The sequence below is a fragment of the Nestor notabilis genome, unplaced genomic scaffold, assembly GCF_000696875.1.
Source record: "Nestor notabilis isolate BGI_N333 unplaced genomic scaffold, ASM69687v1 scaffold412, whole genome shotgun sequence".
Lineage (NCBI taxonomy): Eukaryota > Metazoa > Chordata > Aves > Psittaciformes > Psittacidae > Nestor > Nestor notabilis.
In genome coordinates, this window is record NW_009918535.1 from 5,624 (window position 1) to 19,904 (window position 14,281).

Here is a 14,281-nt window from a genome sequence, read left to right on the forward strand (position 1 = left end):
GTAGAACCATGAAAGCAGGTATTCACAGATATGTCCCCGGGGTGAGCACTGTGAGTAAGAGCAAGGGCATCCCCCATGTTGGATAGGAAATATAATCCTTAGTTGTGCTACATCCCTACAGACCAGCTCTTGCTGCTGGCAGGTGCTCTCCCTGCTTGCCTGCTTACTCCAGCCCTTAGTCTGCTCAAGGAATGCTGTCTCCTCCCAGAGAGCTACCCAGGCAAGGTGGCTTGTGCTCCCCAGGGACAGGCAAGGTTTCTGTGCACTTCACTGGAGAATGAAGAATATTAAGAATTAAAGCCAAATCCTATCCCTAGTATTCATGGTGTGAATCCCTGGTGTGTGCAGGATCATCCAGGATTAGCGCTAACAGACACTGATCCAGGCTCCCTTCTGTATGCTGGGAAGCACTCTGTGGAGGTGCCCAAGTGGCTTCATCATTTTACAGGTGAAGAAATTCAAGTGCTGCAGGTAATGTGACCAGTGTGAGGTGGCCGAGTGAAACAGCAGAACTAAAGGAAAACCCAGGTGAGAGTATCTATTGACAAGGAAGTGTGCCTCCTTTCAGAAAGCCTTCCAAAGGCTTTATCAAACCCTTTGCAGGTTACTTGCAAATAAAATTTAAGAGGCCTACAAAATATTTTGATGAATTAGCAGGTACAGATAGAACTTAAAACAGAGGGGTCGAAGCCACCTGTCAGGTCTAAGCACGTGCCAGCATATGAACCAGATGCACCACAGCAGGTGATTTTGCCTTTTCTGAGAGCAGCAAGTCTCACATGTTGTAGTTAGCAGGGAGCAGAACTCTACATCTGGCCTTTAGGAAATAGGCTGTCATGGCACTGCATTTCACAGTACTTGGTAAAGGATAAATCTGTCTGGTCTGGTCTGTCTTTCTCTGTGGGTTGTACCAGGTGTCACTTGAACAGGGTGTAAACTCTCTCTCTCTAGCCTGATATTTTGGCCAAAATTCAGAAGAGCATTAAAGCTCTTTAACAAGAGAAAAAGAAGAGAAGGGAGGTGGCACTGTCTGCCCATCTAGTTCCTTCTCTAGGTAAGGTGTGATTACTTGCTGTAGCATTTCCATTGTTGTCTGCATTCTAGTATAATATATCCCATATGACTGACTTGTCATCAGTCAACTTGTGTGTCTGGTCTATAACCTGCAGATCTTACTGTTAAGAAAGTTCTCCATATATCAGCCTAAGAATTGCTTTTTGAAAGATCTGTCCTATTCCTACTTATACACCCTAATTCAATGCTTGGGTTAATGCTCTGTTTTTTTTCTGACCTGATTTTTTTCTTTTTATTTATTTATTTTTTAATTGCAAGATAGAAGAACATGGGAATATTTCAGAACTACCGGTTCCCTTTTCCAGGGTTTTCTAAACACTGTGAACCTCCTGCAGGTTCATACTCTTCCATGTCATTCCTAATGCAGCATCGTACAGCCATTGATTAACTAAGCCAGGAATCACATCCGTCCCTCTGCTCCTTCAAGTTTTATACATAATGTTATGGAAGCAGAGCCCAGCAAGGTGTGCGAAAGCAGCAGAACATGTACAATTAACTCAGTGTTGGGACCAGATTGATTAGGGATTGATATGAGTGCCATGCAAGCTGGTGCTTCTTGGTGGAAAGAACAGGGCTAGCTAGCAGTCAGACAATTGACTTCGCTACTGTTACAAAACATTACTTGCAGTGTCTCTGCTATTCAGAAACCTCATGGTTATAATTACAAAGTCTAGAGGTTATCCAAAACTAATTTCTTCATTGCTGGTTTTTAAATTGTTCAATAAAAGGAACGTTTGAACCTATCTATGGAGCAGGCACGCCTCTCTCTGCCAACCACTGTCAGCGATGAGTTCCCGCCTGGGAAGCCACTAGCATTTCACTTCTACTGGAACTAAATTGTTAGAGGAAAAGCAGGTCATCTCTTCGTGATGTAACACAGGAAAAACGGGTTAGCTGCCAGCGAAACCCATCTCAAGAATGGGAGAATCAGGAGGGTGCAGACACTTTACTTGGTAAATTCTTGACAAGGGGATGAATATAGAGCTCGGACCATAGGAACCTGATATAGTGAACCCTGTTTCTGAACAGTATCCTTCTTACTAAAAAAAGGAAATGAATAAGGCATTAGTTGCTAACGCAAATTTTTCAGAGGCACAACAACATTACTTTGTGGAAAGAGCAATACAGCAGACTCTTGTATCTTTGAAAGGATATAAATGAGCCTTACATGGCAGCACAGCGTTGAACGGGAACATCCTTTCTTATGTCCCAGCACAGTATTTTTTTCACAGTCATTGCTGGTATTACACCAATACTTGGTGGTGATAAAGCCCCACTTTCCCTCCTGCATTTTTCCATGATGCACAACACACACCCCTGCTGTGCCACTTATTTGTGGCTGTCTTAACCGCTGACAGTTACAGTCAGGGCAGAGCATTAGCAAAGACTGGTCCTCAAAGGATTCCCTGGGCCACAATGATTCTTACTGAGTTTAACACTCATGCCATGCTGGAGGAATTTCAGTGCTTTCTGAGATGGGGTGGGATGAGGTGAAGCTGATACTCACAGGACGACTTCTACGTGGTCCAAAGCCCACTGATCATGACCTGTTCCATTGTGACGGGGCTGCCACCAGCGCAGTAAGACTCCCTTCATACGTGCCTCCCTGTCGTCACAAACACAAGAGCCTGTGAGAGCTCCAGACTATCGATGTTTTGCATATCCCTATCTACCCCTGAAAGCAGTCAAAGCATTGTTTCTACACCACTGAATATCGACACACTGTACATGCTAAACATTTAATGCTGAAAAATGCACACAGATAAGGAGGATTATTTTTTTATCATGTCTTTAAAACAAGTATCCTGTTTTTCTTTCAAGTATATTAATAAACATGAATCTGCAATTTCTTAATCAGCCTTCCCCTTAAGTTTTCTTTGTTTACCCTCTCATCGACCTTTTGATTTGCACAGTGATGCAAAGATAGATTCTTTGCAGAAATACATCTTCTGCACTTAAAGGTAATGAAATGTGACTGGGTACTCACAGGGGAACATTATAAGACACTCTTTGGGCTTGTATAAAGTCCTTTGGCTGATGCTGTGCAATTACTTGCCATGTAATTCCATTATTTACACTGTACTGGAGGAGCACTGCCTTGTCTACAGTGTTGGGATCACTTAGATTGGTATTGCAACTGTCTGTTTGTGAAATGCTTCCGATTTGCAAAACAAACATGATTTTGCTGTAAAACACAGAGAGAAAAGTTATTTTCAATATACAAAAAATTTTCAAACAGAAACAATAGCACTTCCAGGTTTATTGCAGTTACTTTATTAAAACTTTGAGCATCCTCAAGAATCATTACTTTTAACATGCAAAATAAACTCTTCTCACATCTCTAAAACACAGTTCCTTTTCAGAGTAATAGCTTACTATGTATAACATTGCCATAGAGCTGGAGGCAATAGATCCAATTTTACAATGTATCTGCACAAAACTGAGACAGATAAACAATATAAACATACCAATGAGTGTATAAAAAAACTTAAAAAAAAAAAAAGGAGTGGGGCAAATAAAGGTTGAATATAATAAAGTGCCAAAAAGATAGGTGTGTGTTTGAATAAGAAAGGAAGAGCCTAATTTATATCTGGCCTATTCGCCAATTCATCCTGTTTCTAATCTTGCTTTAGACAGCTAAATACAAACCAGTCCAGAAAGCTGCCACTCTGTTAAAAGCCAGCACAGGCTGGTTGCATTTGGTTTTCCATGGCCAAAGAGGCTCAACAAATGAAAAAGATACTCCTGTTCATTGCCAGGTGAGTGTAATTCTATTTGACAACTGAAATGGGAAACTGAGTCTGTAATTACTAATAGCACCTTCAGTCATAACCATTGTGGAGGCATATACAAACATGGGATTTGTCTTATCAGATCAGGCACTGGTCCAGACAGTCTGGTGTCCAGTCTTTGCCAATGGCTTCATTGTCAGTGCTGGCTTACTAGACAGTGCTCTGTTGGGCATGACAAAAACATCTGACCTTTTCATCTGACATTGCTTCCTCCTCACACTCCATTTAGCAATGGAAGTCACGAAGTATTTTGCCAACCCTAATGTTTATCTGCCAGCCACATCTGACTGCATGGTACAGCCAGGTCAGTCCATCCTCATCAGTACTGGCCCACATGGCTGCACGAATATATGAAGAGTTTCTTTTCTCATGAGCTGCTAAAAGAGCATTTTATTTAGGCTTGAAGTATTACCTTGCTCGGGTGAGATCTAGAGGCTTAGTCACTGCTTGTCGTATTTGACATCCATTAAAATAGAGTGAATCTCCGTGGGCATAGGGTGCCAGCTGTCCACATCCATTCCCTATCACTCCCCCTTGAATAGTTTCCCAGTTTATTTCAGTGACTCTTTCAGATTCAAAATTATCTTTAATATAACTGGGGAGGTCATGGCTAAAACCAGAGCAGTCATCACCTAGAAACAACACAGTGAAATTATAAACCACACAAAAATCAAAAGAATTGATAAAATTGAGTTACAGTTCATTGTAATTCCATTCAAGGTTGTGGCCCAGTATAGTGTGACTACATGCTCGGTATACCAGCAGATCCATTAATAATGTGCATATTGCTGTACTGCATTCATTTTCAGAAAATTGAGGCTGAGAGTCTTAATTTTTACAGCAGTGTAACTTCAAGAACTGCATGGTTTCTCCTGTTTTGCACTGATGCCTATATGAGATACCTGAAATTGCCAGTTGAAGGGAAATATATCTAAACCAGGAAGGGATCCAATCTTATAACGATATGAGACTCTTGGAAGACAATAAACACTGGCTCTACTCCCACAAAGCACTTGGAATTTAACAAGGGTGCTGAAGTACCATTAGACATGTGCTTAGCTGCACTGAGGGATTAGAACTAATGCTCTGTCACGGTGATCTATGACATAGAACTGAGTCCATTACAGGTGCCAGTTGCCAACATCTGGATTCCATGTACACATCTCCTGGGAGCGGGTGCACCCTTGGAAGGGGTAAAGGGGTGGAAGCCATTTCTGGGTGGGCAGGTAGCCAGATTCTGCCTTCATTGTAGGCTACATGAGCTTTACACACAGTGCAGACAGGAAAGACCACTGCCTCAGTAGTCTTTCCTTAGTAGAAAGACTAAAGGAAGAGAAGAATTGTTAATTGCAGCTCCGACAAATTATTAATTTAGAATTTGTCACTCAAGCAATCCAGTGATGAATTTAGACATGATATATCACTCTTTATGGTTATTTTGAGCTAGATTAGACTGTAGCAGATGTATAAGAAAGAAATTGAAGAAATGAAACCTTGGTATCCTTCATCACAAATGCAAATGGCTCCAGTTGTGCAATATCCATGGCCACTGCAGAGCTTAGGGCATGCTTCTCCAATGTACACGTGGTCAATCGCCCAGCTTTGTTTCTCTAGTTCTTCTCCCTTCTGAATCCACCTGAACTGAGTTGCACTGCAAATACCAAAATCCAAACACTGTGTTACAATATCTAGCAATTAAACACATCTGTTCAGTGACATTCAAATACACCAGAGCCAGATGTAATGAAAAATGTCGTGTGAAGGGGCTGTGACTTCAGTGAAAGACCCACCCTGAATGGGTGGCTGCTATGTCACTGGCAGTAGCCACTTCTGTTAACAAAAAACTTTCTAAAAAACATGAATTATGTATCAGATTTAAATCCAGCAATAAAGAAGCATTTTTAATTCACCAGTTGTTCCAAGCGAACAGTGCCAGCAGGACAGCTGACACTTTACAGGTCCACAGCCAGCTGACCTTTCAGTAACCTACCTGGATGAGACATGATCGGGCAGCTGGATAGTTATTCTTCTCCACATGGAGCTGTTGACAGAGTTATAGATGGTAGCTTCGTGGAATTGAAATGGGGAGCAACCAATGCTATTAGATGAGGAAGGAAGACAGTGTGTCTGGACAAGCTGCCATGAGTCTGTCCTGTAGGAAACAAATAAAAGAATGATTTAGAACAACTGAAAAATATATTGAAAGGGAACAGGTCATGACATTGCCTGTTGTACTAAACCCAAGAGATTGTCAGCAATAGTTTCCATGCTTGCTCTGTAGAAACAAACAGACAAGAGGTGAAAGGCTAAAGCACTGCTGCAGCCAGGGAGGACTTTCTAGCACCAGGTTTGAGTGCTGTGAAGCCCTTGATGGTGGTACACACAGCGGAGTCCCACCCAGAGCTTGTCAGTATTGGCATGACAGAAGGATCTGATCAGGAGTCTGTTCCTTAGTCTCTCTCTTGCAGTGTCCCAACAGAATTGCTTCATGTTCCCCTACAGTCAGTTTAGCACAGAATGTGCCTTCACTTTTACAAATTATAATGCACTACTTATATGACCACACAGGAGAGAGGAGACAGTGTTATTCAGTTTGCTAACTGAAGACCAATTCAGAGTTAAGTAAGTCCCAGTGGGTCCTGTATCATACTACTACAACAGTTTCCCGTGGATGTGGTTTTCTGCAAGCATGTGTTTAACAGGAACATGCTCATGACTGTAACTGCAGACTCGATGCCATGAATCTGTCAACATCTGGGATAAATTATAAAGAACATTTATGGGAGTTATGTAGACAAATCCCAGTGCTTGCACACAGGCTTTGTTCAGATCCTACTACAAGATGAATAGCCAAGTAATTGTCTTAATAAACAAAAGCTGTCTAGGTTTTTAATACTATTTTTTTTTTAGGCCTATGTATTCTGCTGTCATTACCTGGCATCCTTTGTATACTCCAGCATCACAGAGTGCAGGTCCCCACAAGAAGTTGCCTCACAGCCAACCACGATCTATAGCACAAACAATATTAGCTGCTATTACAAGTCAGGTAGACATTTAATGTGATATATAATGAAGTCTTGCTCTCCTTTTTTTTTTTTTTCTTTATGGGGTGTATAAAAGAGATATTGGACAAATTGCATCAAAAGTGGATGGAAAACAAAAGGTGTAGCACTTCAGATACGAATTAATGAATTTTACTTCATTGCTACTCTTATTGTCAGATAGAATCCTAACACTAATTCCTAAAGTTCAAATTCAATATCTTAAACAGTGCTTCTGAAACAGAAAGATGTGGTAGCTCCTTGGCATTTCAGGAAGAGAAGATCTAACTACATGCTAATTACCTGCGACATTTATAATGCATAATAATAAATACGTGGATATAAACCTCAAGTCAATCCAATCTAAGAACAGAATTATTCTGAATATTTAAAACAATAAATATATTTGTGTCATATTAGAGTGGAAAGATTACAGTACCCAGTGTACAGTACTGAATAGATAATAGAAAGCTAAATTTTAAGAACTTCAAAACCAAATGGCAGCCATGCACTAAAGCTGAGTTCTTCATTTAGAAATAAAATCTTGGCTGTGACTGGTGAAGGAAAAGGAGAGAGGAGAGAAAAACTTTGCAATGAGAGTTTAATAATATGAACTATTAAATGCTGATGGGTTATCATAATTTTGGCTTTAAAATAGAGGAAAAAGATGACAGGCAGAGTAAAATAAGCAGCTTTGAGGGGAGGGGGAGGGGTCTTGGCATTCAGCAGTTAAAAGCATGCCAGACTCCTCTTTTATAATTTCCTTTAAGGTGGCATGCTGTGTGAGTGGGGGAAGCAGTGCTTTAGCAATTATATTAGGCAGTCAATATAAAATAGGCAACAATTTTGTGAAAAGATGAAAATATTGATTAGTGGATGATGGAAAATTCTGAAACTGTCTTGTCAAACAGAAGAACAAGAAAAAAAGCCGTAACAAGAAAATGGGTGACTATTTTGGTAACCCTGCTTTCATATTCTTGGTTTATTTAAGATGTGGTGCTTGGGGAAGGGCCTAGAGCATTCCTGGACAACAACTATGTATTGCCTTCGGCCCTGTGCAGGATTCTTAAAACAAAGTAAAATATTTAGAAGAGTTTCTCTAATTATTTAGGTGATTTGCCATGACACAAGTAGTCAGAAGGGGTACTGCTGCTTGAGCACTTTTGCATTTTCCAAAAGCCTCTCCAGCCTGCCTCTACTTTCCCTTTTCTGCTTATTCATGAGTTAGAGGGAAATGGCATATTCTGCATGCTCTGTATTCTGACCTTAGAAAATAATGCCTACTGCATCCAATGATCCCGTAATTTCAGGAAAAAGGGGTTAGACTTCCAATTCCTCTCAGTAACCCCAAAGCATACAGTGAGAATAATTGACATTTAACATTATGCAACCTTTCTGGTTCCCATTACCTACACTTTAGAATTTCCTTTAAATTCTAATAAAAAGTCATTATCAATTATTCATCAAATTGGGCATCCTGGTTGGGAGAAGAATAATTTCTGGAGACACATTTGGTGATCTTTCACTGCATACTTTACTTTGGAGAGAGAGAGAGAACATTTCTTACTTTAAACTGCATCATGTATCCTGGCTGTATAATGAGCTCCCTGGAGGACAGGATGTTGTGTGTTTTGTCCTTTTTCTTATTTGGCCAGTAGAGATGGAATGATGGATTTCCACAGAACCCTGCAGTCCTGACTGCATTGGGGTAAAAACTCCAGTTTTCTTCATGAGAGATGCCTTCTGTTAAGAAGAGTTAAATACAATTACTGCATTGTCTTGATAAACATCAAGGCTTAGTAATGATTCCACAGAATGATTAGAGATATAAATACTAAATTTATGCTGTCATGACACACAGTAAGTAAGCTACTATCAGACATAAGAAAAACCTGAGGTCCAGAGAGGTAATTAAAATGTTTAAATAATAGTACTTTTAAAAAATATGATTAAATAAAACTTTACTACCATGAATTTAAATTAAATTAGTTGGACTGAAATAAAAAAATGTTGCCTTTCTTATAGGTATATACATACACACACACACACACACATATCTGAATGTACATGTGTATACGTATTTGCACACCCCTATCAGTAGCATGAAGAATGGCATAATAACAGCGTTAGACTACAAAATGAAAAAAGAAAACATCTGCTTGCAAGCTCATAGGGCTTATCTTAGCTAAGATAACACCAGACAACAGATTAGCTGCCACAGCCTGTCTTACCGTCATCAAACGTATCTACCAGCTGGCTGGGGTTGATCTCTGCTCCTCCGATCAGGATGTTATCAAGCGCCCACTGCGCCCGCTCGGGGCCTGGAACCACAATCCCATTGCTGATGGTGAAAGGCTGCCACCAGCGCAAGCGGGTTGTATTGGTCAGAGCGTGTTCAGGGAGGAGGATGTAGTCGTGCCTGACCGAGATGTATTTTTGGTAATCCATCTCATGAAGCAAAGTCCAGGTTATCCCTAGAATGAAAAGGTGCAGGTTTAGTAATAAAAACAAGCGTATGGTAGAATCTTCTAAAAAATTAAAGGAAGAGAATAAGAAATAAAAAAAATAATAGCTATGGAGTTCTGACAGACAAGTCTTAACTTCTAAGGGTAATTGGCAACTGTACTCATTGCAAGAGTAATTTTGTAATCACATAAAATAATTGAATTGGCTGGAAGCTACTGATTACTGAAATCAGGCAGGAGGATTATGGAAAACGGAGCAACAGATGGAAATTTTAGATGGGGAAAGAACTTTACAAGGTCAAAAATAACTTTACAATTAAAAATTATCTTCTTATTTTGGATATCTCTGACAATTTCTCAGATATTTGTGGTGCCTGAATAGAGAACAAGGCTGTACCTTAGCTGAAATTACAGGATGTACTTACCTCCATCAATGGAATAGTCTAGCAGTACTCCCTCCTTTCTGCACGTTGGTCTGTGGCACGTTGTCATGTTGTTTTCACTCCCAATTCTCCCCCAGTATTGTAGAAATCTAAGAGTAAATGTGTAAGTTTACCTCTGTTAAAGATCTGCACAAATCAACAAGTTTCCTTTCTGTTAGCAGATGTGCTGAAAATGTTTAAAACGGCAGCATTTTTAAGGAAGTAACATCAATGTGCAAGGAGAACAAAGGTTTCCAAAACCATTGCCTGGTAATTCTCATGGGAACCTCATGAAAGTCAGCAAAGTCCTGCCCCTGGGAAAGATAACCCCTTGCAATGGTACTAGCTGGGGACTGACTGGCTGTGAGCTGCTTTGCTAACAGTTCCCTGTGAGTCCTCATGGAGATGAAGCTCAGCATGAGTTACCAAGGTGCCCTGACATGAGTGAAGGACATAAGTTGATAAACTGAGGCAAAGTCAGTGGAGGCCACTGAAATGGTTGGAGCTAGAGCACATGCCCTGTGAGGAGAGGCTGCAGGTTCAGCCTGGAGAAGATGGATGGGTCTGGGAGACAGTCATCCTCACTGGATATAACGGGGCAGGGAGGGAGGAAATCACTGTGAGGGTAACTCAACACTGAATCAAGCTGTCCAGAAAGACTGAGGAATCTCTGACCTTGGAGATTTTTCAAGACCCAGCAGGACAAAGCCCTGAGCAACCTTGTCTGAATTCAGTGTTGACCTGTCTTTGAGCATGAGGTTGGACTAGAGGTTCCTGGAGGCCCCTTCCTTCCTGAAAGGTTGTGAGATTCAGCTAATTCTTGCTGAATTACAGAGGTAAGAGTGTGTGTGGCTTCATTAAAGCCATACAGTCAAGGGAAATGATGCTGAAGTTGTCTTCTAGTTGTCATCATGTCCTTAGCTTGTCTAAACTGAGATAATTCCATAGCTCTCCAGTTAAGACACCCTTTTCTACAGCATGTGAGTGAAGTGTGTCTTGTTCAGGCACCCAAGAGAGCACAACCAGCAGAGGTTGTTCTGAACTCAGTGAGAGACACAGCTGGTGCCTCCAGGAGTGGAAACAGCGATGCCCAGGAGACTGTGGTGTCTCGATGACTTCAGGACATCCCTGGGGAAGGGGACCTGCTGCTTTACCTGCACATTGCAGACCCTTTCCACTGTTCTAGGGTGAGCATTGCTCTCTGTGACTCATCTGAAAGCATCAGTGCCTTGAGAATCATAACCTCATCACTGACTACCTGAAATAGCGCTGTGCTTGTGATGGCCTAGGAATTCCCTAAGCTACAAGCTGCCACCTGCTGCTTTGTCAGTGTTTAACAGAGTTCCCCATTGAAATGATAGAAACACGACCTACTTTGCCCCCCGCAGGTCCAGATCTTGAGTGACAGCCTGCCTCACAGTTGCACCTCCAAAATAGAGAGTTGTATCTTCTGCGAGAATCCCACACTCAGTACAGGTATTTCCACCTTCTAAGGACATCCATAAATCTGGTTTGATTTCTTCATTGTCAAAGCGCTCTTTCAGGAAAGTCTGTAAGTAAAGTGTTTAACATAAAGCACAGGTCATTATGATCTGAAGCCTTTGTAATGACCACAGCTGGCACTGAGCTAAACATGTTTGAAGGCTCATGAACACTGAAGGAATTATTTTTTCAGGGTGTTTGAACACAGTCACTTTTGGCTGGACAATTTGAACTGAATTGGCTAAAGGTGAACATACGTTAGGGCTGGGTTCTAACTTACTTGGTAGTAAAACAGCACACTAAAATTTGTATGTGCAAATGAATGAGTGTATTGGGTTTGTGTGGTAAGGTTTTGGTAATGGGGGGGCTACTGGGGTGGCTTCTGTGAGAAGCTGCTAGAAGCTTCCCCCTTGGCTGATGGAGCCAATGCCAGACAGCTCCAAGATGGACCTGCTGCTGGCCAATCCCATCAGCAACACTGGTAGATCCTCAGCGATAATGTGTTAAGGAAGCGGGGGAAAACCCACACAACAGCAACTGCAGCCAGAGGGAGAATACATGAGAGAAACATCCCTGCAGACCCCAAGGTTAGTGCAGAAGGAGGGGAGGAGGTGTTCCAGCTGCCAGAGCAGAGATTCTCCTGCAGCCTTTAGTGCACACCATGGTGAGGCAGGCTGTGCTCCTGCAGCCCATGGAGCTCCACAGGGGAGCAGATATCCACCTGCAGCCTGTTGAGGACCTCACGCTGGAGCAGGGGGCTCCCCAAAGAGGACCCCATGGAGAGAGGAGCCTACACTGGAGCAGGTTTGCTGCAGGACTTATGACCTCATGGGGAAGCGATGCTGGAGCAGCTTGTTCCTGAAGGACTGCATCCCATGGAAGGGACCAACACTGGAGCAGTTCATGAGGAACCGCAGCCCGTGAGAAGTCCATGGAGGACTGTCTCCCAAGGGAAGGACCCCATGCTGGAGCAGGGGAAGAGTGTGAGGAATCCTCCCCTGAGGTAGAAAGAGTGGCAGAGACAATGTGTGATGAACTGACCATGGCGCCCATTCCCTGTCCCACTGCGCTGCTGATGGGGAGGAGGTAGAGAATTAGGGAGCACAGTTAAGCCCAGGAAGAAGGGAGGGGTGGGGGGAAGGTGTTTTCAAGATTTAGTTTTTATTTCTCATTATCCTACTCTGATTTGATTGGTAATAAATTAAATTAGTTTCCCCAAGTTGAATCTGTTTTGTCCATGACAGTAACTGGTGAGTGATCTCTCCCTGCCCTTATCTTGACCCACAAGCCCTTCGCTACCCTGTCCAGCTGAGGAGGGCAGTGATAGAGCAGCTTTGGTGGGCACCTGGCTTCCAGCCACGGTCAACCCACCACAATGGATCCAGTTCATAGGTGTGATTATTTAAGAATATGTAACAGCACTCCAGTACATACCCAGTATGTGTGGGAGAAATTGCTATTCTGTATTTTACCCCCAGCAAAACCAGTACTGCCATGAAATTTTAGGCTTATGGTAGTGAATATGCATTTATGAAACTGCACATATTTGAATAGAATATATTTCTGATTTCCACTTACCTCCAGGTGAGCAGTAAAAGCAATGCCATGAAAGAAATCCTGGCCTTAAGGAGATAGTACTGAAACTCCCCTAAAATTGCTAGGATTTTATTCCAAATGTCCTTAATGTGAAGAATACATTACTAATTAAAAATTGCAAACAGATAATGATATTTGTTTATGTAATTAGTACCTCAGATGAAAAACAAAAGGTTATAAACATTCAAATGATAGGATATCTGAAAAGTTAAATAGCTATATTGTCTTTATACAGAATGCTGCTTAACCTGTTGCTTTTGTGGAGCACATACCTATTCTGTTCTTATCTGATGCAGAAAATATTGGATGATAAACAGTGCATTTTAAGTTTTAAATTACAAGTATTGAACTAGATTTCACTGTCTTGTTAAAGGGTAACACTAGTATCAGCCAGGTGAATTAATTTTATGTCAATTTCTTGTACTGCCTCCTTCAGTAAGCTCTTTCATGACAAAGACAATCTTTCTACAGGTCTTGATCAAATATAATCATACACGTAAGGGTGAATTAGATCATATTATGGTCATCTAAGGATGAACAGTGAACTTTATCACAGCTTTTTCAGGCAGTGTTACTTGCCAAGGAACAAACCCGTTCTTGGATACTGCAGTAATAGTTTTGTTAAAAAATGATAAAAGGGCTGAAAAATGATTTGAGTATCTTCAGGCTGATGGGAATCAAAGATAAATTTCCAGTGGGGTCAATCTCTTCTCTCTCAGCTAAACACATGGCAGAATTCAGTCCTTAAAGCATGCAGTAAAATTACCTTCAGTGTTTGGGTCAGATAACAGTTTGGACCCGAATACCCAGGATCACAGATGCATTGCTCATTCAGGCAGTCTCCATGACCTCTGCAGTTTTCCAGACAGCCAGGACCCAGATAGAAATTATCAATGGCCCACTGCATATCTGAGTATTTCTGGTAGAACCGAAACCTCACAGGACTAGATATAAAGGAATGAAGAAAAACAGATGTATGTATAAACCAACTTTGCTCAATTGAAAAAAGTTGAGTGAAACACAATATATTTACGACTGTACTATTCTCCAAGCTTCCACAAGTAATATCTGGCAGCATCTATTCAGATTGATTTTATATATATATCCATATCTTTTTCTACACACGTGTACTACCTATGATATATAGACAGATTCCAGGCACTGCTGGAGTAGAAATAGCTATTCTGGCTTCTTGTGAAAGAATTTCAATTTTGGTTATACTTCCTGACAAAATTACTCAAAGAATATAAAAGATTTTAATTTTGCAGAAAAACACAAATGGTTTGCATATGTGTGGCTACTGCAGACAATAAGGGTAACTTTTCCACTCAGTAAGGTCATACATCTACTCTCTAATTGACTGCGGCTGTCTGAACAGAGCAGAACATGTTATCCGGAGCAGACTACGG

The 14,281-nt window shown here is 41.4% G+C and overlaps 1 protein-coding gene across 1 annotated transcript in view; it reads right to left on the reverse strand.

The window, feature by feature from the left end:
• Nucleotides 1–630: 630 nt before the first annotated feature.
• Nucleotides 631–14,281, reverse strand: part of RELN (reelin) — a gene marked incomplete at its 5' end in the record, with an annotated part of 68,242 nt that continues 54,591 nt past the window's right edge. The window contains 12 exon segments of the mRNA XM_010009746.1: nt 631–759; nt 2,578–2,680; nt 3,062–3,259; nt 4,279–4,498; nt 5,360–5,517; nt 5,857–6,018; nt 6,801–6,874; nt 8,475–8,650; nt 9,139–9,381; nt 9,798–9,904; nt 11,169–11,344; nt 13,639–13,816. Coding sequence (XP_010008048.1) covers nt 631–759; nt 2,578–2,680; nt 3,062–3,259; nt 4,279–4,498; nt 5,360–5,517; nt 5,857–6,018; nt 6,801–6,874; nt 8,475–8,650; nt 9,139–9,381; nt 9,798–9,904; nt 11,169–11,344; nt 13,639–13,816 — 1,924 coding nt within the window.